General features: G+C 49.3%; 1 protein-coding gene across 4 annotated transcripts in view; it reads left to right on the forward strand.

The window, feature by feature from the left end:
* The window catches only part of LOC140207292 (uncharacterized), a 32,582-nt gene extending 9,667 nt beyond the window's left edge, over positions 1-22,915 (forward strand). The window contains exons 2-10 of one of the 4 annotated variants that reach the window (XM_072275776.1): positions 1,065-1,217; positions 5,363-5,539; positions 6,587-6,658; positions 11,156-11,275; positions 14,833-14,949; positions 16,592-16,744; positions 21,164-21,306; positions 21,670-21,734; positions 22,050-22,915. In XM_072275776.1, coding sequence (XP_072131877.1) covers positions 5,452-5,539; positions 6,587-6,658; positions 11,156-11,275; positions 14,833-14,949; positions 16,592-16,744; positions 21,164-21,306; positions 21,670-21,734; positions 22,050-22,239 — 948 coding nt within the window. In that variant the 5' untranslated portion in view covers positions 1,065-1,217; positions 5,363-5,451 and the 3' untranslated portion in view covers positions 22,240-22,915. Of the gene's footprint in view, positions 1-1,064; positions 1,218-5,362; positions 5,540-6,586; positions 6,659-11,155; positions 11,276-14,832; positions 14,950-16,591; positions 16,745-19,907; positions 20,075-21,163; positions 21,307-21,669; positions 21,735-22,049 lie in introns of those variants that run through there. The other 3 variants (XM_072275774.1, XM_072275775.1, XR_011888548.1) reach the window with 3 other exon arrangements.
* Positions 22,916-26,847: the final 3,932 nt, after the last annotated feature.

Consider the following 26,847-nt stretch of genomic DNA (forward strand, 5'->3'; position numbering starts at 1 on the left):
GCAGGACCTCGAGGGTGGTAATCTCAGGATTGCTACCTGTGCCACGGGCCAGTGAGGGTAAGAATAGGATGCTCTGGAGGATGAACACGTGGCTGAGGAAGGCCCTAAGACAAAAAGAGCAAAAGTCGGCCATTCAGCCCATCGAGCCTGATCCGCCATTTTATCATGAGCTGATCCATTCTCCCATTTAGACCAACTCCCCCGCCTTCTCACCATAACCTTTGATGCCCTGGCTACTCAGATACCTATCAATCTCTGCCTTAAAAACACCCAATGACTTGGCTTCCACTGCCGCCCGTGGCAACAAATTCCATAGATTCACCACCCTCTGGCTAAATATATATATATATATTCGCATCTCTCTTCTGAATGAGTGTCCTTCAATCCTTAAGTCATGCCCTCTCGTACTAGAGTCCCCCATCATGGGAAGCAATTTTGCCATATTCAGTCTGTCAATGCCTTTTAACATTCGAAATGTTTCTGTGAGGTCTCCCCTCATTCTTCTAAACTACAATGAGTACAGTCCCAGAGCGGACAAACGTTCCTCATATGTTAACCCTCTCATTCCCGGAACCATTCCAGTGAATCTTCTCTGAACTCTCTCAAACTTCAGCACATCGTTTCTTAAATAAGGAGACCAAAACTGCCCACAGTACTCCAAGTGAGGACTTACCAGTGTCTTATAGAGCCTAAATATCACATCCCTGCTCCTATACGCTATTCCTCCGGAAATGAATGCCAAAATTGCATCTATTTTTTTCAACACCGACTCAACCTGGAGGTTAGCCTTAGGGGTATCCTGCACGAGGACTCCCAAGAGGAGAGACGGGTTACATCTGAACCACAAGGGGACCAATATCCTTGCAGGGAGGTTTGTCAGTGCCACTGGGGGGGGGGGGGGGTGGATTTAAATTAGATTTGCAAGGGGGCGGGAACCAGAGTTGCGGAACAGATAGTGCAGCAGGGATGAAAAGAAATTATGTGAAAAATTCATGCAAGGTCACAAATAGAAGCGTTGTGTATGGTGGCAATGATCTTCTGAGGTGTGTCTATTTCAATGCAAGGTGTATTGTGGGGATGGCTGACGAGCCGAGGGCATGCATTGATACATGGAATTACGACATTATAGCCGGGCTGGACTCCAAATTTTGAAGAAATGAGAAGGGATATAAAAACCGTGGATTAGCACAGATTGTTCACTGGCAAGGATGTGATTGGTAAGTGGAAGGCCTTCAAACGAGAAATTTGGAAAGTGCAGAGTTTGTATGCTCCTGTCAGGATTAAAGTCAAAATGAGGAAGAGTGAGGAACTTTGATTCCAGAGGGATATTGGAACTCTGATTAAGAGAAACGGAGAGATGTCTGCATGTATAGCAGACAGGGAGTAAATAAGGTGCTTGAGGAGTATAAAAAGTGCAAAAAATACCGAAGATAGAAAACAGGACGGCTAAAAGAAGACGTGAGTTTGCTTTGGCAGTCAAGGTGGAGGATAATCCAAGGAACTTCTCCAGGTATACTAAGAGCAAAATGATAGTAAGGGATAAAATCCGTCCTCTTAAAGATCAGTGTAGACGGTTACGTGTGGAACCAAAAGAAATGGGCGACATCTGAAATGTTTTTTGCATCTGCATTTACTAACGAGACTGGTATGGAGTCAAAGGTAATAATGTAAACAGTAATGAAGACATGTAACCTGTATTGATTGAAGAAGAGCAGGTGCTTGCTATCCTGAGACAAATCAGAGTAGATAAATCCCCAGGAACTGATGGAGTATTCCCTCGGACCTTGAAGGAGACTAGTGTTTGAAATTGCAGGGGCCCTGGCAGATATATTTAAAATGTCGGTATCTATGGGTGAGCTGCCGGAGGATTGGAGGGTGGCTCATGTTGTTCCGTTGTTTAAAAATGACTCCGAAAGCAATCCGGGAAATTATAGACCGGTAAGTTTGACGTCGGTATGAAGTAAGTTATTGGAGGCAGTACTAAGGGACAGAATCTACAAGCATTTGGATAGACAGGGACTCATTAGGGAGAGTCAACATGGCTTTCTGCGTGGTATGTCATATTTAACAAATCTATTCGAGTTTTATGAGGAGGTTACCAGGGAAACGGATGAAGGGAAGGCAGTCGAATTTGTCTACATGGACTTCAGTAAGGCTTTTGGCAAGGTCCCGTATAGGCGGTTAGCTCGGAAGATTCAGTCGTTCGGTATACATGGAGAGGTAGTAAATTGTATTAGACATTGGCTCAATGGAAGAAGCCAGAGAGTAATCGTGGAAGATTGCTTCACTGAGTGGAGGCCTGTGACTAGTGGTGTGCCACAGGGATCAGTGCTGGGTCAGTTGTTATTTGTCATCTATATCAGTGATCTGGATGATAATGTGGTAAATTGGATCAGCAAATTTGCTGATAATAGTAAGAGTGGAGGTGTAGTAGACAGTGAGGAAGAATTTCAAAGCTTGCAGATGTATTTAGACCAGCTGGGAGAAAAAAACGACTGTTTAATACAGACAGGTATGAGGTATTGTACTTTGGAAGGTGATACCAGGGTAGGAAATACAAGGTAAATAGTCGGGCTCTGAGGAGTGCAGTAGAACAGAGGGATCTGGGAATACAGATACAAGACAAAAAACAGAGGACATGGGTTAAGTGTGATGTGGGAAATGTTTAAAAGGAACGTGGGGTGGGGTCTTCACACAGAGAGTGGCGGGAGTGTGGATGAAGTGTTAAATGCGGGGTCACTTTTAACATTTAAGAAAGACTTGGACAGGTACATGGACCGGATGTGCATGGACAGATATGGTAGAGGTGCAGGTCAGAAGGACTAGGCAGAAAAATGGTTCGGCACAGACAAGAAGGGTCAAAAGGCCTGTTTCTGTGCTGTAATGTTCTATGGTTCTATGGAGGGAGCTTCACTCTGCTTATGACGCCAGGAGTGTGTGATGGTCGGTGTAGAGGGAGCTTCGCTCTGTGTCTGACCCTGGGAGAGTGTAATCGGACGGTGTGGAAGGAGCTTAACTCTGCGTCTGACCCTGGGAGTGTGTGATGGGACGGTGTAGAGGGAGCTTCACTATGTGGCTGACCCCGGGAGTGTGTGATGGGGAAGTGAGGAGGGAGTTTCACTCTGTGTCTGTCGCAGGGATTGTGTGATGAGACTGTGTGGCGTGAGCTACCTCTGTGTCTGTTTCTGGGAGTGCGTGATAGGACAGTGTGGCGGGAACTTTACTCTGTGTCGGATCCCGAGAATGTGTGATCTGACGGTGTAGAGGGAGCTTCGCTCTGTGTCTGACCCTGGGAGAGTGTAATCGGACGGTGTAGAAGGAGCTTCACTCTGCGTCTGACCCTGGGAGTGTGTGATGGGACGGTGTATAGGGAGCTTCACTCTGTGTCTGACCCCGGGACTGTGTGATGGGACGGTGCGGAGGGAGATTCACTTTGTGTCTGACCCCGGGAGTGTGTTGGGACGTTGTGGATGGAGATTCACTCTGTGTCTGACCCCGGGAGTGTGTTGGGACGTTGTGGACGGAGCTTCACTCGGTATCTGACTCCAGGAGAGTTTGTTCTGCCGATGCCGAGGCTCACTCCCTCCCTTTCTCTCTCTTCTCTCCGTCTCTCTCCCTCTCCCTCTCTCTCTCTCTCTGTCTCCCTCCCAGAACACACAGATACACACACACACACACAGATACACACACACACACACACACACACACAGACACACACACAGACACACACACACACACACACACACACACACACACACACATACACACACACACATACACACACACACACACACACACATGCACACACACACACACACACACACACACACACACACACACACACACACACACACACAGGCGCCCCAGCACATCGCCACGCAAGCCACCACCATCTTCTCCAACCTTCCACCGTCAGTTCCAAACCCCGCTTCTCCTGTTGCCTCCGCCCTTACTGACTGTGGGGAATGTAACCGATCCCCGCTGTTCGGCCGGCGGCATCTTTCCTGGAAACGACCCTGTCACAGTTCCATGAGGTGAAAGCTCAGTTCGCGGGGCAGGGAATGGGCAGAGAGAAGGTGGTGTTCAGAGTGTTTGGGGACAGAAAGAGAAGGCTTAGTAAGGAGGGAAGTGAGATGGAAAGGCACACGGCGAGAGAGTGCCCAGAGAGAGAGAGAGAGAGAGAGTGAGTTGCGAACCTCAAGCGGGATAGGTACATTCATGGGGATGGATAGGGAGACAGTGAAAGGGATAGGCTGAAGGTAATGGAGGGTGTTTGAGAGAGCTCCTGAACTCCCTCTTATGGGCTGACGTCCCAGCTATTTTTGTTTTCTCTGTTTTGATAAGGAACCAGTCAGTTTGCCGCACGCTTTGAAGACTTCTCGGAAATACTGATAATCATCAAAATATGTTCTAATTGGAGATAAGAGTCAAACCTTAGATACCGATCAGCGTGCGTTGGTTTCCTGTAAACTTCAATATCCACATACCTACTTTCTTTGTTAAACACTGCATAGTCTAAAAATGGCAATCTGTTTTTAGCGAATTCTTCTGGTGTAAATTTGGTGCAGATTTGGGAGAGAGAGGGAGAGAGAGAGAGAGAGAGCGAGGGGGAGGGGAGACTGTGAGGAGTTGTTCATTTCACTCGGAGGGAGGGTGCTGACATGCTTCGGTGGGTGTTGGGTGTTTATCCTGGGTCCGTGGTTTCTCACACACAGAGTGTCTGAATCCCCGGCGATGAGCAGAGCAGTGGGAGGGTCCAACGATCAAACAGGGAACCAAACGCGGGTGGGGAGAGGCTGGGTGGAGGGAATACACTTCTAACGTCAATAACGGCTCTGCATGAGTGACACATATCGCCCCTTCTTCCAACCCTTCTTCACTCATTGCATCCCTCTCTAAACCAATCTTCCACTCCTTTCTCCCTCCCTTCTCTTTCTACCCCCTCCATCGTCCCTCCCCTGCATCCCTCCTCCCTCTCTGTAGCACTCTCTCTCCTCCCACTCATACTCTTCGCCCCCTCCATGTCCCTTTCTCTCTCTCTTTTTTCTTCCCCCGTCAGCTCGCCCTCTGCTTGCTCCCTCTCTTTCCGAAATTCTCTTCAAATATGCCCCGCTGTTTCCATCTCTCTATACCCACTCTTTCCTACATCTGCCCCCCCTCCGATCCCCTCTCTCTGTCCTCTGTCACCCATTTCTCTCTCTCCGACCTCCCACAACTTTCCCTCATTCTCTCCTCCCCCTCTTTCTCCCCACTTTCACACCTCCTCCACCCACCACTCTCACCTCTCGAAAACACGCATTCTCACACAGTCTCCGTCCGGCCCGGTACTTCCTCCACTGCTCTCGACCTTTCTCTTTAACAGCCATTCATCTGGTGTTTGCTCGTGTCGGTCTGACCCCGTGTCAACACGGGCTTCCTCTGACAGCAGTTGCTTCCCCTTCTGAACGCAGAATGCAGAGAATTCGCGACAGGATGGACGACAGCGAGACTCACAGCAATATAAATTTCACAAACAGGGACTCACGGTGTCCTTCTCGAGGTGAGTGGGGAACGGAGACGGAGGGAGCGAGTTTTACTCTGTGTCTGGCTCCGGGAGTGTGTGATGGGTCGGTGTGGAAGGAGATTAAATTTGTGTCTGACCCTGGCAGAATGTGATGGGACTGTGTGGAGGGAGACCCACTCTGTGCATGACCCCAGGAGTGTGTGATGGACAGTGTGGAGGGAGATTCACTCTGAGTCTGACCCCGGGAGTGTGTGATGGGACTGTTTGGAGGGAGACTCACTCTGTGTCTGACCCCGCGGGTGTGTGATGGGACGGTGCGGAGGGAGATTCACTCTGTGTCCGACCCCGGGAGTGTGTGATGGGACGGTGTGGAGGGAGATTCACTCTGTGTTTGACCCCGGGAGTGTGTGATGGGACGGTGCGGAGGGATTTCACTCTGTGTCTGACCCGGGAGTGTGTGATGGGACGGTGTGGAGGGAGACTCACTCTGTTTCTGACCACGGGAGCCTGTGATGGGATGGTGTGGAGGGAGACGCACTCTGTGTCTGACCCCGGGAGTGTGTGATGGGACGGTGTGGAGGGAGATTCACTCTGTGTCTGACCCCGGGAGTGTGTGATGGGACGGTGCGGAGGGATTTCACTCTGTGTCTGACCCGGGAGTGTGTGATGGGACGGTGTGGAGGGAGACTCACTCTGTTTCTGACCACGGGAGCGTGTGATGGGATGGTGTGGAGGGAGACGCACTCTGTGTCTGACCCCGGGAGTGTGTGATGGGACGGTGCGGAGGGAGATTCACTCTGTGTCTGACCCCGGGAGTGTGTGATGGGACGGTGTGGAGGGAGACTTACTCTGTGTCTGACCCCGGGAGTGTGTGATGGGAAGGTGTGGAGGGATTTCACTCTGTGTCTGACCCCGGGAGTGTGTGATGGGACGGTGCGGAGGGATTTCACTCTGTGTCTGACCCCGGGAGTGTGTGATGGGACGGTGCGGAGGGATTTCACTCTGTGTCTGACCCCGGGAGTGTGTGATGGGACGGTGCGGAGGGATTTCACTCTGTGTCTGACCCTCACTGTTCTGTTGCAGCTGAACCTGATGTATCGTACGCTGAAATTAATTTCAAGACCGTCTCTAAGCCCCGGATCCGGACAGATCGAGGTGAGTTTCATGTTTGTTGGTTGTTCCTGTTTGGCTGATGTTTCCACTCTGTCGAGACATCTCAGGGTAAGCGCACAGTTAACCCTTGTGATTCCGTGTTTGGGATTCACATGGGGGGAACGAGTCAGAGATTTGACGAGGAGAGAACGGTCTTTCATGGTGGTGCGGTGTGTTGCGCCGTGGGGTGGGGGCGGAATAAAGGGAGCGTCCGGGGATGGGGTGAGTAGCGTGTGCTTTGGGACCGATTGGCGGGTACAGATGGCTTAGCATGAGCCGTGTGGAGGCACGGGCAATGAGGAGGTAGCGCTGTGGGGCGGGGGTGGTGGAGATGAGTTAACACCGTGTCAGGTTGACGAGGAGGAACACTTGGGAGAGACGGTGAGGAGGGTGCGCGGTATATATCCTTAACCACTCTCTCCCTTTTCTCACCCCACTCGCTTTTCCCTCTTTCCCGTTCTCTAACCACCCTCCCCTTCTCTTACCCCGTCTCCTCTCACCCTCTCTCCCGTCACTCTCTAACTGTTTCCCCGACTGTCTCCCACCGACCTGTTCTCTTCGCCCTTTCTCATTGCCCCCTCTCTCTCCCGTCTTTCCTTTATCACAGTCACCGTCTCTACCACTCTCGGACTCTCGGTCTCCCCCTCGCCCTCTTTCCCTCTCTCTCTGCTCACTCTCACCATCCCCCCCCACCCTATCGTCGCCCACTCCGCTCACTGTTCTCCCATCCTTTCTTTCCACCTCTCCCTGCCCCTAAGTTTGCCGCTCATCTCCTGTTCCTCCTGTATATCCACCCCTCTCTCCCGCTCTCCGCCGCTCTTCCCCCTCGCTCTTTCCCCTCTCTCTGAATTTCTCTTGTTCTCTCTGCTCCATCCCTCTCCCACTCTTCTACCGACCCTCCCTCACCCTTCTCTTTCCACTCTCTTTCATCTCTCAGACCCCTCACTCCGCTCTCCCCCGACACAGTCTTCCCCCTCTCCCTCTCTCCCACTGTCTCCCTTTTCTCTCTCCGTTCTCTCTCCCCATTCTTTCTCTCGCATTTCCCTGCCCAATTCCCACATCGCGCTCTCCCCTCTCTGTCCATCGTTTTCCACTCTCTCTGTCTCCCTCTCTCTGAGCATCGCTCTCCCTTTCTGCCTCCTGGTGTCTCTCCTCTCTCTGCCCCTTCTCCCTCACCCTCTCTCTCGCTGCCTCAGCCCTATTCTCCTTCTTACTTATTCCACTCTCTATTCCCTCACCTCCTCTCACCCCCGTCTCTCCCCGACGCCCTCCCTATTGTCTACCGCTCTCACTCTCTTCATTATTAGACCAGAAGACAAAGGAGCAGAAACCGGCCATTCGGCCCATTAGACTGTTCCGCCATTTTCTCATGAGCTGATCCATTCTCCCATTTAGTCCCACTCCCCTCGCCTTCTTACCGTAACCTTTGGTGCCCTGGCTACTCAGATACCTATCAATCTCTGCCTTAAATACACCCAATGACTTGGACTCCACTGCCGCCCATGGCAACAAATTCCACAGATTCAGCACCCTCTGGCTAAAAAAAAATCTTCACATCTCTGTCCTGAATGATCGCCCCTCAATCCTTAAGTCATGTCCCGTCGTACTAGACTCCCCCACCATGTGAAACAATTTTGCCACATCCACTCTGTCCGTGGTTTTCAATTTTTAAATGTTTATATGAGGTCCCCCTTCATTCTTCTGAACTCCAAGGAATACAGTCCAAGAGCGGACAAACGTTCCTCATCTGTTAACCTTCTCATTCCCGGAAACATTCTAGTGAATTTTATCTGTATCCTTTCCAACGTCAGCGCATCCTTTCTTAAATAAGGAGCCCGAAACTGCCCATAGTACTCCAAGTGAAGTCTGACCAGTGTCTTATAGAGCCTCAACATCACATCCTTGCTCCTATACTCTATTCCTCTGGAAATGAATGCCAACATTGCGTTCCCCTTCTTCACCACCTTTAAGCTTTTAAAAACTTCCCAATCCTCTGTCTTCCCACTATTTTTTTACTTCCTTGTATGCCTTCTCCTTTGCTTTAACTTTAGCTTTGACTTCCCTTGTCAGCCACGGTTGTATTTTTTTTTTCCATTCGAAAATTTTGTCTTCACTTCTCGCATAAACTCCACCCACTGCTGCTCTGCCGTCCTTCCCTCAAGTGTCACTTTCCAGTTTACTTTGGCCAGTTCCGCTCGCATGCCACTGTAATTTCCTTTACTCCACTGAAATACCGACACATCAGATTTCGGCTTCTCTTTCTCAAATCTCACAGTGAACTCAATCCTGTTATGATCACTGCCTCTTTAGGGTTCCTTCACCTCAATCTCTCTGATCACTTCCGGTTCATTACACACTACCCAGTCTGGTACAGCCGATCCCCTACTGGGCTCAACAACAAGCTGTTCTAAAAAGCCATCTCACAGACATTCTACAAACTCTCTCTCTCGAGATCCAGTGAGGACCTGATTTTCCCAATCCACTCGCATGTTAGAATGTCCCATAATTATCATGATACTTCCCTTCTGAAAAGCTATTTCCTGTTGTAATTTGTAGTCCACATCACTGCAGCTGTTTGGAGGCCCGTATATAACTGGAATGAAGAGCCTTTTTATCCCTGCAATTTCTTAGCTCAACCCATAAAGGTTCTGCACCATCCGATCCTATGTCACCTCTTTCTAATGATTTAATATCATTTCTTACCAATAAAGCCACGCCACCCATCTGCCTACCTTCCTATCCTTCCGATACACCGTCTATCCTTGGATGTTCAGCTCCCAGAGACATGCATCCTTTAGCCAGGTCTCAGTGATGGCCACAGTATCATACCTGCCAATCTGTAGCTGTACGACAAGATCATCCACCTTATTCCTTATGCTGCGTGCGTTTAAGTATAACACCTTATGACCAATATTTGGTACTTTTTGCTTTGATTGCACTGCAACTTTATTGCACGGCCGTCATCCCAATGGCGGGAAATTAGTCCCATCACCTGCCTGTCCTTCCTGACATCTTTACTGCTCTCTATCTTAGATCTATTTCGGTTTATCTCTCCTCCGCTCGATCATTCCGGTTCCGGTCCCCCTGTCAAATTAGTTTAAACCCTCCCTAACAGCTCTATTGAACCTTCCCGCCTGGACACTGGTCCACTTCGGGATCACGTGTAACCCGTCCTTTTTGAACAGGTCATACTTCCCTCAAAAGAGATCCCGATGATCCAATATCTGAAGCTCTGCCCCTTGCACCAATCTATCAGCCACGCATTCATTTGACTGATCCTACTATTCTTGTTCTCGCTAGCACGTGGCACAGGTAGAAATACCGAGATTACTACCCTGGAGGTCCTGCTTCTCAGCTTCCTCCCTAACTCCCGGAAATCACTCTTCAGGACCTCCTCCTTTGTCCTATCTATGTCATTGGTACCAACATGTACCAAGACAACTGGCTGCTCACCCTCCAGAATATTCTGGACCCGATCCGAGACATCCCGTACCCTGGCACCTGGGAGGCAACACACCACGTGGGGATCTCTATCGGGCTCACAGTATCTCCTGTCTGTTCTCCTGACTAAGGAATCCCCTTTGACTACCGCGTTCATCTTTCCCCTCCCTCCCCCCTGCACAACAGCGCCAGGCTCAGTGCCAGAGACCCGGTCACTGTGGCTGTTCCCTGTCAGGTCATCCCCCTCAACAGCATCCAAAAAAAAAATACCTGTTGCTGAAGTGGGAAGCCACAGGGGTGCTCTTCACTATCCGGGCATTTTCCTTCCCTCTCCTGACAGTCACCCAGTTTTCTGACCCCTGTAGCCTAGGGATGACTACCTCCCTATTGCTCCTGTTTATGACCTCTTCACTTTCCCTGATAAGCAGTAGGTCATCAAGCTGCAGCTCCAGATCCCTAACATGGTCTCTGAGGAGCTGCATCTCGGTGCACCTGGCGCAGATGTGACCATCAGGGAGGCTGGAGGTCTTCCAGGATTCCCACATCTGACACCCTGAGCAAAACACTAACCGTGCAGGCATGCTACCTAATTCTACAGGAATGAAACAGGAAAAATAAGTCTACTCACCCACTTACCTCGCCAAACACACGAACTTTTTAAACCGTTAGCTGTGTGAGCCCTGCTGTCCCTAGGTCTGTCTGGGCCGATTCGCCAAGGGGGGAAAAAAAAAGTTGGTGCTCGCTGTCACCTGTTCCCGTTACCGCCTAAGCCCATTGAGCCAAAGCGCTACACTCTGCTACCTCTGACTCCGCTGCCCGCCCCTACTTCTGCCCACGGTATAGGGTGGTCTTTTGTTTTTTTTTTAACTCTCCGCGTGTCCGGACCATGTCACACGCCTGAGCAGTATCGTCCTTCTTGCACACGAAGAAGTTTTTTTTTTTTTTAATATCATCTTTCAGAACTCAGCTCTCACGCCCTTCGTCTTGTCCCGATCGAAAAGACAATCGTTAGAAGTACCCTTCCTTTTTAAACTCTGACTGTCCGACTCTCTTTCCCAGACGGTCTGAACTGCACCTACTCAGAGCTGTACTTTCGGAAAGAGGAACCTCGCATCGATGAGGACGAAGATCCCCCCATTGCCTTGAGACCCGGCGGGCTGCCAACCACTGCACAAACAGGTCAGAGTTCGCAGAAATAACGTCATTTTGGGGGTGGGGGGTCACTTGGTCACTCACGTAACCAAGGTTCTAATGCATCTGCTTTGACCACTTTCTCTGTCAGCTCATTCCACAGACTGGTCACCACCTGGATAACAAAAGTTTCTTACTCGGCTTCCCAATTAAATCCCTTTCCCCTGTCACGTTAGACCTGTGCGCTCTGGTCCTCGATTCTCCAGGTCTAGGGAAAATAACAGTACGCATTCACCGCTCGTGATTTTACACGTCCCTGTAAGGTCACCCTTACGCTCCAAGAATTAAGGACCCAACCTGCACGCCCTCACTCCACCGAGTCCAACATTTCCGTAAGCCTTCCAGCTCTGTGGCCTTTCCGATATCCGGGTGACCATCACTGAACAAGTGCTGCGTCATCGTAAGTGTAGCGTGACCTCCCGACTCCCAGAATAGTGTACCATCTGAGACCTTATTAAAGTCTAGGTACATTACCTCTACTATCCGTGCCTGATCCGTCCTTCCCGATCAAATTCGACCGACAACTGTCCCTGAGCCTCAGGCTATCCAGTATCTCTCTCCCTCCTCTATTTTCCACCCCTATCTATCCCCTCCCCCCCTCTCTCACCAGTCCGTTCTTTCTCCAGCTCTCCATAGAAACATAGACACATAGCAAACATACAGTATAATATAGGCCCTTCGACCCACAAAGCTGTGTCGAACATCTCCCTACCTTAGAACTACCTCATCTATATCCTTAGCCCACAATTTTTCTAAGCTCCGTGTTGGCATCGAGGAGTCTCTTGAAATAACCTATCGTTTCCGCCTGCAGAACCGCCGCAGGCAGCCCATTCCACGCATTCACCACTCTCTGCGTAAAAAAAATCTTACACCTGACAGCTCATCTACCCGACTTCCAACCACCTTTAAACAATGCCCTCCCGTGCTAGCGAATTCATAAAGAAAAGCCTATAACTATCCAGACGATCAATGCTTCTCATTACCTTGTACACCTCTATTAAGTCAACTGTCATCCTCCGTCGCTTCAAGGAGAAAAGGCCGAGTTAACACAACCTATTCTGATTAGGCATGCTCTCCATTCCAATCAACATCCTTATAATTCTCTCTCCCTCTCTCCCCTCCTCTATCACCCTGTCCCTCTCTCAAAACCTTTCCTCTATTGTCTTCCACTTCCCTTGTCTTCGCCCTCTCCGCACACTGTTATCTCTTCACGACCCCCACCCGTTCTTCCCACCTCTCTTTGTCCCCACGTTTTCCGCTGATCTCCACTCCACGTTTTTCCCTCCTCCCTATCCACCTCTATCTCCCTCTGCCCGACACTCTCTCCTCAGGCCCTTTACCCTCAGTAAAATTCTCCTCTCTCTTCCCCATCCCTCTCCCACTGTTCTCCGCACACTCTCCTTTCTCAATCACCCTCTCTTTCGCTCTAACCCGCATCTTTCACTCCCGTCTCACTGTTCCCGTCTTTCTGCAATCTCCCACAGCACACTCCCCCCACCTCTGTTTCTCACTCTCTCTCCCTTTGCTCACCTCGTTCTCATCTCCGCACTGCTCTCGCATTTTCCCGCCCATTGTCCTATCGCTCTGTCCCCGTCCCTGTCCATCACTTTCACCGTCTCTTCTCTCTCTACTCTCTCTCCCCACTCTCCCAAACCTTCTGCCTCGCCGTCTCTCGGGCACTTTCTCCCCCTCGCTTACACTTCTCTCTCTTCTGTTGTCTCTTCACACTCTCCACGGCTCTCTGTCTCTAATTCTCTACCGCTGTCTGATTCTCTCCCAAATCTGCCTTTCCAACTCTCTCTCGCAGCCGGTTTTACCTGCACCTACTCAGAGCTGACATTCCAGAAAGACGAACCCCTCATCGATGAGGATGCGGGTCCTCGCATTGCCTCCGGAACCGGAGTGATGCCCAAATACTGCACAACCATGTCAGGGTTCACCGTAGCGACGCCATTCTGGAAGCGTCACGTGTCATTCGCCCAAGATTTTCAACCTGCCTCCACCACTTCTCTCGGAGCTCATTCCACCTCCTGCCTGTAATGTAATACATAAAAAAAAAAAAAAACCTGGGTGGAATTGCGGGTGGGTGCCTTATTGAGTTGCACATGATGCGAAGATGGGTGGTCTAGTGGAAAATGTTGAAAATTGGCAACAAAAAAAAGCTCTGCGACGCAGGGGTCTGTGTTGGGGCCGCTTATTTTTTACATTGCACATCAATGATTTGGATTATGGAATAGATGGCTTTGTGGCTAAGTTTGCTGGCGATAGGAAGATAGGTGGACGGGCCGGTAGTGCTGAGGAAGCGGAGAGTTTGCAGAGAGACTTGGATAGATTGGACGAATGGGCAGAGAAGTGGCAAATGAAGTACAATGTTGGAAAGTGTATGGCTATGCACTTTGGCAGAAAAAATAAACGGGCAGACAATTATATAAATGGAAAGAATTCAAAGTTCTGAGATGCAACGGGACTTGGGAGCCCTAGTACAGGATTCCCTTAACGTTAACCTCCAGGTTGAGTCAGTAGTGAAGAAGGCGAATGCAATGCTGGCATTCATTTCTAGAGGAATAGAGTATAGGAGCAGGGATGTGATGTTGAAGGTCTATAAGGCGCTGGTGAGACCTTACTTGGAGTACTGTGGGCATTTTTGGTCTCCTTATTTAAGAAAGGATGTACTGACGTTGGAGAGGGTGCAGAAAAGATTCACTGGAATGATTCCGGGAATAAGAGGGTTAACATATGAGGAACGTATTCCTTGGAGTTTCGAAGAATGAGGGGAGACCTCATAGAAACATTTCGAACGTTGAAAGACATGGACAGAGTGGATGTGGCAAAGTTGTTTCCCATGATGGGGGAGTCTTGTACGAGAGGGCATGACTTAAGAATTGAAGGGTGCCCATTCAGAACAGTAATGCGAAGAAATCTTTTTAGTCAGAGGGTGGTGAATCTATGGAATTTGTTGCCACGGGTAGCAGTGGAGGCCAAGTCATTGAATGTATTTAAGGCACAGATTGATAGGTATCTGAGTAGCCAGGGCATCAAAGGTTATGGTGAGAAGGCGGGGGATTTGGACTAAATAGGAGAATGGATCAGCTCATGATAAAATGGCGGAGTGGACTCGATGGGCCGAATGGCCTACCTCTGCTCTTTGTCTTATGGTCTTATGAATATCATGGAAATTTTCCAAATTTTAAGAGGCGTGAACAGATTAGATATGGCAGAGTTGGTTCCCGTGCTTTGGGAGGGCCCGACTACAAGAATGAAGATCGTCCATGTGGAACAGCGATGCGGAGAAATTCCTTCAGTCAGAGGGTGGTAAATCTGTGGAATTTGTTGTGGAGGCCAACTTACTGGTGCATTTAAGGCAGAGATAGAGAGGTCCTTCTTTTGCCAGGATATCAAAGGGTATTGGGAGTATGAAGGGGAGTGGGAATGGCTGGATGAATTGGTTCAGCCCATGATTGAATAGCGGGGCAGACCCGAATGACCGAATGGCCAACTTCTGCTACTGTATATGATGGTGTTATGGTCTTGTGGTCTCTCCACAGATGCGCATGAACAGGAGTCGAAACTGAAGATAGCAAATAGATCCAAACGTCAGATCTGCATCCTCCGCCTAGTTACGTCCGCCCTCATCGTGACAGTGATCGGACTCTCGATCCATGGTGAGTGGAACGGTCTCCGGGTGGAGTCAGATCATAAATAAAGAGAGCGGAACACACTGTTATCGTGAAACCGCACCGTGACACCGACAGGCTCCTTACCGTAACACCGATTAAAACCTATCACCATAACACGGACACTTCCCTAACCGTGATAAAGACACGGCCTTCACCGTACACAATCAAGACTCATCTTGACACCGACACGTCATTCCCCATAACATGGACAATGCTGTCACCGTAAACAGTCACGACCATCCACGAGACACAGATACACTGCTAACCACGACACGGATAGTGTAGAGGATTGTCAAAGATTGCAGAGAGACATTGATAGGATGCAGAAGTTGGCTGAGAAGTGGCAGATGGAGTTCAACCCGGAGAAGTGTGAGGTTGTACACTTTTGAAAGACAAACTCCAAGGCAGAGTACAAAGTAAATGGCAGGATACTTGGTAGTGTGGAGGAGCAGAGGGATCTGGGGGTACATGTCCACAGATCCCTGAAAGTTGCCTCACAGGGGGATAGGGTAGTTAAGAAAGCTTATGGGGTGTTAGCTTCCGTAAGTCGAGGGATAGAGTTTAAGAGTCGTGATGTAATGATGCAGCTCTATAAAACTCTGGTGAGGCCACACTTGGAGTACTGTGTCCAGTTCTGGTCGCCTCACTATAGGAAGGAAGTGGGTGCATTGGAAAGGGTACAGAGGAAATTTACCAGGATGCTGCCTGGTTCAGACAGTATGCATTATGATCAGAGATTAAGGGAGCTAGGGCTTTACTATTTGGAGAGAAGGAGGATGAGAGGAGACATGATAGAGGTGTACAAGATAATAAGAGGAATAGATAGAGTGGATAGCCAGCGCCTATTCCCCAGGGCACCACTGCTCAATACAAGAGGACCTGGTTTTAAGGTAAGGGGTGGGAAGTTCAAGGGGGATATTAGAGGAAGGTTTTTTACTCAGAGAGTGGTTCGTGCATGGAATGCACTGCCTGAGTCAATGGTGGAGGCAGATACACTAGTGAAGATTAAGAGACTACGAGATAGGTATATGGAGGAATCTAACGTCGGGGCTTATGTGGGAGGCAGGGTTTGAGGGTCGGCACAACATTGTGGGCTGAAGGGCCTGTACTGTGCTGTACTATTCCATGTTCTATGTTATACCAAAACACGTCAGCGTGACACTGTCTCACCCAATGTGGCAATGACATGCCTCTCACCGTGTCACAGACACACCCCTCTCTGTGCCACCAGCACACCCCACACGATGACACAGGTAATCCACTCACCATGACACCACCATTTCCCTTACTCTGACATTTGCCTCGCCGTGACATCGGGATACACTTCATTGTGACACGGCACAACTCTCGCCGCGGCACAGAAACACCTATCACAGTGACACCGTCACGACCCTCACAGCAACTCGAACAGGCCCCGCACGATACTGACGCAGACACCCATTGTGACAACAACAAAGCCTGCACCGGGTCATTGATATACCCCGCAGCGTGTCAGGACAAGCCGACGCCTCTCACTATGACACCCTTCACCGTGACACTGACACAACACTCTGTGTGACCCGCTCGTACGGTGATGCTGACTCAACTGTCACTGTAATCGCTCACCATCCTTTACCATCTCTCTCAGTGTCACAGATTGCCAAGTCTAAGTTCACCCTCGACCGAAACTACCGTGCGTTAAACTCAACCCTTCAATCCAAGATCAACGAGATCGAAACGAAGTTCAGATCTGTCAACAAAACCAAGTCTCAAATCTGTGAACTTCTGTCCAGCAGAAGAGGTGAGGCATTATCCCCCTCTTTAACCCGTTCCGCATCACAGGGCAGGCATATGAGAGGAAACGTCACACTGTGCTTGACATCGGGAATGTGTGAAGAGATGGTATGGAGGGAGATTCCCTCTGTGTTGGACCGGTGAGTGTGAGATGGTGTTGCGTGGAGGAAGTTTCACCTTATCCCTGAACCCACTAGTGTGCGACGGGATGTTGTGGTGGTGGATTCACTCCGTGTCTAACCACGGGATCGGAAGTCATAACATTACAGCTTCACCCTATTTCTGACTCCGGGAATCTCTGATGTGACAGTATGTATCCCGCTTCACTCCGTGTCTGACAGGCGGTTTGTGTGACTGAGCAGGGGCCAGAGAGCTTCCCCCCATGCTTGACTCCTGAATAGTGGTATGGCACCGTGGAGAGAGAGTTTCAGTCTGAAACCTGGAGTGTGTGACGGGACGGTGAGGCGGGGGGTTCACTCTGTGTCTGAATCCGGGAGTGAGTGATGGAACGTTGCAGCGGGGGCTTCACTCTGTGACTAAATCCGCGAGTGTGTGATGGGATCCTGGGGAGACAGCTTCAGTCTGTGTCTGACTCCGGGCGTGTGTGATGGGACGGTGCAGAGGGAGCTTCACTTTGTGTCTGAATCCGGTAGTGTGTGATGGGACAGTGCGGATGGAGCTTCCCTCTGTGTCTTGACTCCAGGAGTAAGTGATGAGACTGTGCAGAGGGACGGCCATTTTATGTGAACAGGAGGAATTCTGCAGATGCTGGAAATTCAAGCAACACACGTCACAGTTGCTGGTGAACGCAGCAGGCCAGGAAGCATCTCTAGGAAGAGGTACAGTCGACGTTTCGGGCGAGACCGTTCGTCAGGACTAACTGAAGGAAAAGCTAGTAAGAGATCAGAAAATGGGAGGGCGAGGGGGACACCTTCCTTCCCTTTCTAAATCTTTCTGTCTCTATCTTTGGAAACTGATGTCTACTATAAGAGTACTGACTCTCACAGCTATCTGGACTATTCCTCTTCTCACCCTGTATCTTGCAAAAATTCCATCCCATTCTCGCAATTCCTCCGTCTCCGCCGCATCTGCTCTCGGGATGAGGCTTTTCATTCCAGGACGAGGGAGATGTCTTCCTTTTTTAAAGAAAGGGGCTTCCCTTCCTCCATCATCAACTCTTTTCTCAAACGCATCTCTCCCATTTCACACACATCTGCTCTCACTCCATCTTCCCGCCACCCGACTAGGAATAGGATTCCCCTGGTCCTCACCTACCAGCCCACCAGTCTCCGGGTCCAACATATAATTCCCTGTAACTTCCGCCACCTCCAACGGGATCCCACCACTAAGCAGATCTCCGCCCCACCCCCGCCCCACCCCTGCTTTCCGCAGGGACGCTCCCTACACGACTCCCTTGTCCATTCGTCCTCCCATCCCTCCCCACTGATCTCCCTCCTGGCACTTCTCCTTGTAAGCGTAACAAGTGCTACACATGCCCTTACACTTCCTCCCTTACCACCATTCAGGGCCCCAGACAGTCCTTCCAGATGAAGCGACACTTCACCTGTGAGTCGGCTGGGGTAATATACTGATTCCGGTGCTCCCGATGTGGCCTTCTATCTATCTGTTTTTTCTCCCTCCCCCCTTTCCTTCTCCCTGGGCTTCCTGTCCCATGATCCTCTCATATCCCTTTTGCTAATCACCTGTCCAGCTCTTGGCTCCATCCCACCCCCTCCTGTCTTCTCCCATCATTTTGGATCCCCCCTCCCCCTCCCACTTTCAAATCTCCTACTAGCTCTTCTTTCAGTTAGTCCTGACGAAGGGTCGCGGCCCGAAACGTAGACAGTACCTCTTCCTAGAGATGCTGCCTGGCCTGCTGCGTTCACCATCAACGTTGATGCGTGTTGCTTGATTCTATGTGACAAGGATTGTGCGATTGGATGTTGTGGAGGAAGTCTGACCCCGTGAGTGTGCCATGGGAGGATGAGGCCGGAGCTTCGATTTATGTATGAACACAGTAGTGTGTGATGGGACTATTCAGAGAATGCTGCGCTCTGTGAGCCGCCAGGGAGTTTGTGATGGGACATAAGGGGGTAGATTTACACGTTGATAGTCTCGGGGGTGTGTGATGTGCGTTTGCTAGTGGAGTCATGTGTGTGTCTGACAGCGGGAACAGTGACGCGTGCCTAGATGGTGTTCCACTCTACTCCAGGTCTGACACAAGCAGAGAGTGTGTGTGTGATAGTGTGTTGGAGAGAAAACTTCTGTCTGAAGCTGAATCCGTGTGTTTTCGATGGGACAGTGTGGAAGGAGCCTCACTCTGTATGTGTCACCCGGAGGATATGATGCGAACTGGAGACAAGAGCTTCATTCTTCCTCTGTTCCCAAGAATGAGTGACGGGACATTGTGGACAGAAACCCAATTTGTTTCTGACCCGTCAGAAAATGTGTGATTGGATGGCGTGCAGGGAGTTCTACTCTTTCACTGGACCGGGTGCTTGTGATGACGAAGTAGTTTCACTCTGTATCTGATTTCGGGAAGGTATGAATGGACTGTATGGAGGGAGCTTCACTCTGTGTCAGTTCCCGGGTGTGTGTGATGGGAAGGAGTGGAGGGAGACTCACTCTGTGTCTGAGCTCTGGTGTGAGTGATGGGTCCGTAGAGAGACAGATTTATGCTGCCGGTTCGAATGAGGATCAGCTCCTTCAATCAAGGAGCCAGGCAAAACACGGGGAAAAGGAAATCAACAGAAGCACGGCGTCAGCGGACCGGTGCGTGACACTTCTCTCATGTCGGGTGTGTATGATGGGGTGATGGAACTATGTGTTTGACGCTGTGTGCGTGTGATGGTAAGCTATGGCGATGGAGGTTGGGAGGTGAGTGCGTGGGGGTGGGGGTGGGTGTGTCTGCCAACGGGAATGGTGACGCTTGCCAGGATAGAATTCCGCTCTGTGTCTGGTACCGGGAGTGTGTGATAGGACGGTGCGGAGGGAGCTTCTTGTGTATCTGACCCCTGTGTTGTGTGAGGTGACGGGGAAGAAGGAGCATCAGACTGTGTCTGACCACGGTGAGATGGGGTTGAAAGTGTTTTATTTCATTTTACATCGGAGAAGTCCCTCCTGGATCGCTCCCAGAGAACCTGTCTGAAGAATCTTTCCGTCTTCAACAGCATTCGCTCCATCCTCGAAAACAACATCTCCGTCCTCAACTCCGATCTCTCAGCCCTGAATGAAATACACACCGATCTCCATCATCAATTCAATCAGCTCTAAACGAACAACAGAACCATCACCAAAACCAATGCTCAGATTTGCCAAAATCTCACCAGGATAAGAGGTGAGATGACATCGCCCGTTTCCCCTGCTCCATATCACAGGGGGTGAGAGAGGGGCAGGGAAGTAGGGGAGAGATTCACTCCATCTTTTACCCCGGGAGTGTGAGATAGAACAGTGTGGTGTGAGTTTCATTCTGTGTCTGATCCTGGGACGGTGTGATGGACAGTGTGTAGGAAGCTCCACTGTGTATCTGACACTGGAAAGTGTGATGGGACCATGTGGTAGGAGCGACATCTACTGATTGACCCCGGGAGTGTGTGACGGGACGGAGTGGAAATAGTTTCCCTTTGTGTCTGACTTTGGAAAGTGTGATGGGACATTGTGGAAACAGTGACACCTACTGTCTAACCCCGGGAGTGCATGATACTGCATGATGCTGCAAGACGGGTATAACTTCTTCGTGCGTCTGACGCTGACTGAGTGAAGAGCTCATGCAAAATGAGCTTCACTCTGCGTTTGACATCGAATCTCTGTGATAGCTCAGAAGAAGAGAGCTTCGCTCTCTGTCTGATCCCAGAAGTGTGTGATGAGCCGGTGTGGAGGGAGATTCACTTTGTGTGTCTGACCCTGGGAGTGTGTGATGGGACGGTATGGAGAGAACTTCACTCTGTGTCTGGACCCAGGTGTGTGTGATGGGACGGTGTGAAAGGAGCTTCACTCTATGGCTGACACCGGGAGTGTGTGATGGGACGATATGGAGGGATCTTCATTCTGGGTCTGAACACGGCAGTGTGTTATGGGACGGTGTGGAGAAGATTCACTCTGTGTCTGACCCAGGGAGTGTATGATGGGACGGTGTGGAGAAGATTCACTGTGTGTCTGACCCCGGGACTGTGTGATGGGACGGTGTGGAGGGAGCTTCACTGTGTGTCTGACCCCGGGAGTGTGTGATGGGACGGTGTGGAGAAGATTCACTGTGTGTCTGACCCAGGGAGTGTATGATGGCACGGTGTGGAGGGAGCTTCACTCTGTGTCTCATCCCGGGAGTTTGCATTTGAACGGTGTGGAGAGGGGTTGACTTTTTCTTATCCCAGTCAATGCAACGGGATCTATGGAGGGAGATTCACGGTTTCTTGTTCCTGAGTTGCAGATCAAACGTGTCTTCAGGACTGGAGCAAAAGTGAAGATCGGTGTTATTTTATATCCACGTTTATAAAATCTTATGATGGTGCGAAAAAACATTGTTCAGAATTTGATGCAAGTCTGCTCGAAATAAATTCAAACGAGGAAAAGGTATGTCTTATCATGAGAAGAAATTTCAATAATCAAGATCTCCTGGGGTGAGACACACAGTTGTCCTCCCTGTACACCATCCCACCACACAGTCTTGGTGTGAGACACAGTGTGAAACTCCTTCCACATCGTCCCATCAGACATTCCCAGAGTCACACACCGTGAAGAACCCTTAACGCCGTTCCTTCGCACACTCCCTGGCTCACACACAGTTTGAAGCTCACTCCGCACGGTCACATAACACACTCCCGTGGTCAGACACAGATTGAAACTCCTTCCATATCGTCCCATCCCACACTCATGGGTTCAGGCATTGTGGGAGGCTCCTTTAAAAACATTAATTAATTAAGTTTAATTTCGCAGAATGCTGTTTCCAAAGCTCTCGTCCTTGAATACGAAACATACTGGACTGGAAATTGCGAGGCCGGGTGAGATTCAGGTCGTTACTGGCCTGTGACTTGGGAAGTGGGCAGTGGGATTAGTTTGGTGACGCACCGGTGATGTGGGGAGTGAGCGATAGTAGATTGGATTCTGTTACATGGCTGTGGGGGAGAGCGTGGGGAAATGACAACAATTTGGGGAGTGATGCGGGTCTGTGGGGAGAAACTGGGTCATGGGGATTAGTCTCGGGATAGATGCGGGGCTGTGTGGAAAGTGGGTCAGAGGATTAATTTTGTGGCGGTTTCGGGTGGTCTGCTTGAGCTGTTTTGACCCTGTTGAAATTGTTTAACCTCCTTTGACAGGGAAGTGACTTCTCGTTTTATGTACAAGGATTACAATGGGACGCTCTTCTGTCGTAGCTGCGACTCGGAAGAATGGAGGGTCTATTGCAATCGTCAACACCGTTTCATCTGCGAGAAGAGTGCACATTCGTGCACGGATATTTCTGAAAAGATCCAGAATCTCTGTGAACAGTCCATAGGGCCAACTTGAAACACATTGCAATCCGTTTTTTTTTTCTCCCCCGTCTCTCTTCCCCTCTCTTATCCACCTAATCCTCAAATTCCATCTTCCCCTAATCTGTCCGTCCCCAACCATTCTCCTCCACTACTCGCATCTCATTCCCCCAACACTCTCCTACATTCCTCTTTCCCCATCAATCTCCTTCTTTCTCGACATCTCTCCCACTCTTCTCCCCTCCCTGCACCGCTCTCCACCCCTCCTTCAGAGTTATCCCTCCCCCTCCTCTCCACCCACTCTCACCTCACTCCTGTGCACTCTAATTCACAGATACCCGACCCTGGGGTAAAGGACTGTGCGCGCTCACTCTATCTATGCCCCTCGGGGTTTTATCCACCTCTATAATGTCATGCGTGCTCTCCAAAGAATAATCTCCTCACGCCAGCCCAGTCTCCACAACTCAGCCACTCGAATCCTGGCAACATCCTCGTAAGTCTCCCTCTGCACTCTTTCCGGTTCATCTTTCCGATAGCAGGGCGACCCGAACCAAATGCAGTACTCCAAGTGTGGCCTCACCAATGTCTTGTACAACTGCAATGTGACCTCCCGAATCCTATACTCAGTGACGAGCAGCGTGCCACATGTCCTGTCTGTCTGCAGCGCATATTTGTAACCGCAATCACGGTCTGATCTGTTGTCTGTGACTGACACCACCTGAGAGTTGATCATCTGCACAATTAGTTGTGCGGAAATATTCAAATTTAATGTAAGTTCCAAAAAATTAATAAAAACAGCAAATAGCTGAATATCGAGGGTGATCATGGATTCAGGAAGCGTTTAGTAATCTGATGGTGGAAGGGAAGTAACTTGTTTTAAATCGTTGAGTGCGGGCCGTCAGGCTCGTGTACTACCTCCCCGATAGTACTAATGATGACAGGGCATTTCCCGGGTGGTGAGGGTCCTCAGTAATGGATGCGGTTCCTCTTGAACATGTTCCCGATGGAGGGGAGGGTTGTGCCCGTGATGGAGCTGATTGATCTAGAAACGTCTTCAGCCTCTGGCGACCCTCTGCGTTGCAGCCTCCACACCAGGCGGCCATGTGACTGACCAGAATGCTCACCGCCGTACAACCTGAGACATTCGCGAGTTTTCAATGACAGACAACATCTCCTCAAACTCCTAACGTTGTAATCCCCTCTATAACGACAGAGATATGGACGCCGGTAAAGGTACCTGCAGAGTCAGACTCAGACTAGAAATAACCAGAGGACAATAAGGAAACCCAGGAGGAAATGGGTCTCCTGCGGTTGAGCACTGAGTGTTCACACGAGTCTTTTAACTACAGATATTCCACGAAGGAATGTGGGAGGCAATAATTGTCAGTCTGAGTCTCAAATGGAAAGTAACACCTCTCCATACTCCAGGCAATTTGTGTGCCGAACCTGGATGAACGTGCCCTTGTCAGTTAAATAACATGCTCTTCCAGAAAAGCCATCACGGCTGCAGTCTATGAAGTCCTCCTCAGGACTGCCTCGAGCAAATTGATTGTGCGAGTTAAAGTCCCCCAAGACATCTGCTGTTCCAATCTTACATGCCTCAGATGTTCCCCTGTTTCTTGCCTGTGACACTGTAATGATGTTATTCCGTGGCCAAGTGACGACTCACACCAGTGATTTTTCCCGTTACTATTCGTTATCTCCACCCAGATGGATTCAATATTCTGCCCCTTAGCTCTTATATCGTCTCTCACAATCGCCCTGATCTCATCATTAATGAAGCGTGCGACCCGACATCCTTAACCTTTCTGCCTATCCTTCTGTATTGGCTGATATACTTGGTTATTTAATTTGCAATCCTCTCCACCCTGCAACCACTTTTCTATAATGGCGTCTTAATCACAGCCTTTGTACTGATTTGTGCCACAAGTTCACTGACTTTATTTGGAAAACTAGGGACATTCAGATAAAGTGCTTTTACACTCAATGGGCTTTTAAAGTCATGTCAACTTTCTCTCTTTACACTGTAATTTTCTTCGCTTCACTTCACTCCAGTATTACTTTTCTCCTTTTTTTTTTTAAATTTTCGATGGCTAAGGAGGTGGTGCAGGAGGGAGGGCCCCAAGTTTCTGTACAATTGAGACTTGTTCCAGGGAAAGTGGGACCTTCTCCGACGGGATGGTTTGCACCTGAACTGGAGGGGGACTAACATCCTTGTGGGAAGCTTTGCAAGTGCTGATCCGGGCACGTTCTACTGGATTTACAGCGGGAGGGGAACCAAAGTGTTAGAGAAGATAGTGAGAGGGAGGAGGATAAAGGTCATCCGAGAACTGCAAGTATAGTGCATGGAGTAAATCCGGATCTAACGTATACAGGGGCTTTAACGATAGAGAAACAGAATAAAGGGTGTAAAGTTAGTAAGGCAGAAGGGCTAAACTGCGTGTACTTCAATGCAAAAAGCATCAGGAGCAAAGGTAATGAACTGTGAGCTTGGCCACATACATGGAAATATGAATTAGTGGCCATTACAGAGGCTTGGCTGGCAGCAGGGCAGGAATGGATTCTCAATATTCCTGGATTTCAGTGCTTTCAAAGGGATAGAGAGGGGTGGGGGGAATGTGGAGGAGGGATAGCATTACTGGCCAGGGATACTATTAGACAGACAAAAAGAGTGGGTAATGTAGCAGGATCCTCTTTTGAGTCAGTATGGGTGGAAGTCAGGAACAGGAAGGGAACAGTTACTCTATTGAAAGGGTGCTATTGGCCCCCTGGTAGCAGCAGAGATACCAAAGAGCAGATTGGGAGGCACATTTTAGAAAGGTGCAAAAATAACGTTATTAAATTTAATGACTTTAACTTCCCTAATATTGATGGGCACCTGGTTAGTTCCAATGGCATAGACAGGGTAGAGTTTGATAAGTGTGTCCAGGACGGATTCCCGTTAGAGTATGTCGACAAACGGACTTGGGGGAATGCCATACTAGATCTTGTAATATGTAACGAACGGGCTCAGGTCACAAATATCTCAGTGGGTGAGCATCTGGGGAACAGTGACCACCGCGCCCTGGCCTTTAACATTATCATGGGAAATCAGAGAGGACAGAAAGATTTTTAATTGGGAAAGGGAAAATTATGAGGCTATAAGGCTAGCACTTGCGGGTGTGAATTGGGATGATGCTTTTGCAGGGAAATGCAGTGTGGACATATGGTCGATGTTTAGGGATATCGTGCAAGATGTTAGGGATAAATTTGTCCCGGTAAGGAAGATAAAGAACGGTAGGGTGAAGAAACGATGGGTGTCAAGTGAGATGGAGAATCTAGTCGGGTGGAAGAAGGTAGCATAATGAGGTTCAGGAAGCAAGGATCTGATCGCTCTATTGAGGAATATCGGGTAGCAAGAAAGGAGCTTAATAAATGAATTTCCACCTCATTTCCAGCCTTCACGACTCCATTTCTCTTCACAATTGTACTCACTGGTGCCATCCTATCAAACAAGTGTTCTATTTTAATTTGAACATTCTGCAAAATGTCCACCTGAAGGCATACGATGGGCCAGCTTTTAAATTTCAGGCCTGTAAACCATTGGAACTACTACCTGATGCACAGTAGCCCTGTCCTCACTTGCAGGCCCGGTGTCTGGTCTCCATTTCCTCATTAACACCCCAGCTTTGAGATAATATCCCACTGACTCTCTCTGAACCAGTTGTTTGGTGAGAACTGTCTCCTTAAAGCTACCATTTCAAAATCTTTATTCTGTTCCTCCATAAATTCCTTCCTCGATTAGGACAAGCCTTTCTCATCAGCCTTACTCTCATCAGCTTTACTACCCTCTAAGTCCCGCTGGAATGCGGAAGGTAGAAAAGTCTGTGACACATCATCGTACTTTACACCCCTGGTGTTGCTATCATGGGCCTCAGCAGACTTTCTAAACATGCTTTGAGTTACCACACGGGCAGGGTAAACATCAGTCCCTCTGTCTGGATCATTAGCAGCAGCTTGATCATTAGTTGAACTGTTAAATCAACCTTGTCTTGGAGAGCTGTCAACTTCCCCCCACTCTTTACTAAACTTTGCACGATCACCAGACTTATAACTACGATGTTTATGTTATGGAAGAGAGCAAATAATCCATCTATCTTATTCCTACGACTTTTCTTCATACCTGTCTCCATAGCAACATCTACCGATTGTTCCTCCTCGTCACAAAAACACTTCAAAATGTGTCTTTCCACACCCCAAACTTGAACAACATCATAACCTTGAAGGTGTTTACCTCCAAAGGTCGAAACAAAATTCAACAGAGTGGCACATACTTCCTCAGCAGGCCTTTGTCCTGCAAGCAGGGTCAAAGTTCGGAAAACCAATCCAAACCTCAGAAGTGGTTCATTCAAAAGTCCAGGAACAGAACTTTTACCAATATTTTCAGTAACATTGACTTCACCAATTTTTATCTCATTACTATGTTTTGTCATTACCATGTCAATTGTCGATTTCGGAGGCATTCAAAGTACGTAGGATCGCACTGTTTTTTTTTCTATATTATTTGTGCTTTGTGTCGTGTGCGACTCTTGGTATTGTGTTTTGCAGCTTGGTCCTGGGTGTATTCATGGTTATGCATGTATGACGAAATTACAATTAAACATAA

The sequence above is a fragment of the Mobula birostris genome, chromosome 13 (genome assembly GCF_030028105.1).
Source record: "Mobula birostris isolate sMobBir1 chromosome 13, sMobBir1.hap1, whole genome shotgun sequence".
NCBI classification, from domain to species: Eukaryota; Metazoa; Chordata; class Chondrichthyes; order Myliobatiformes; family Myliobatidae; genus Mobula; species Mobula birostris.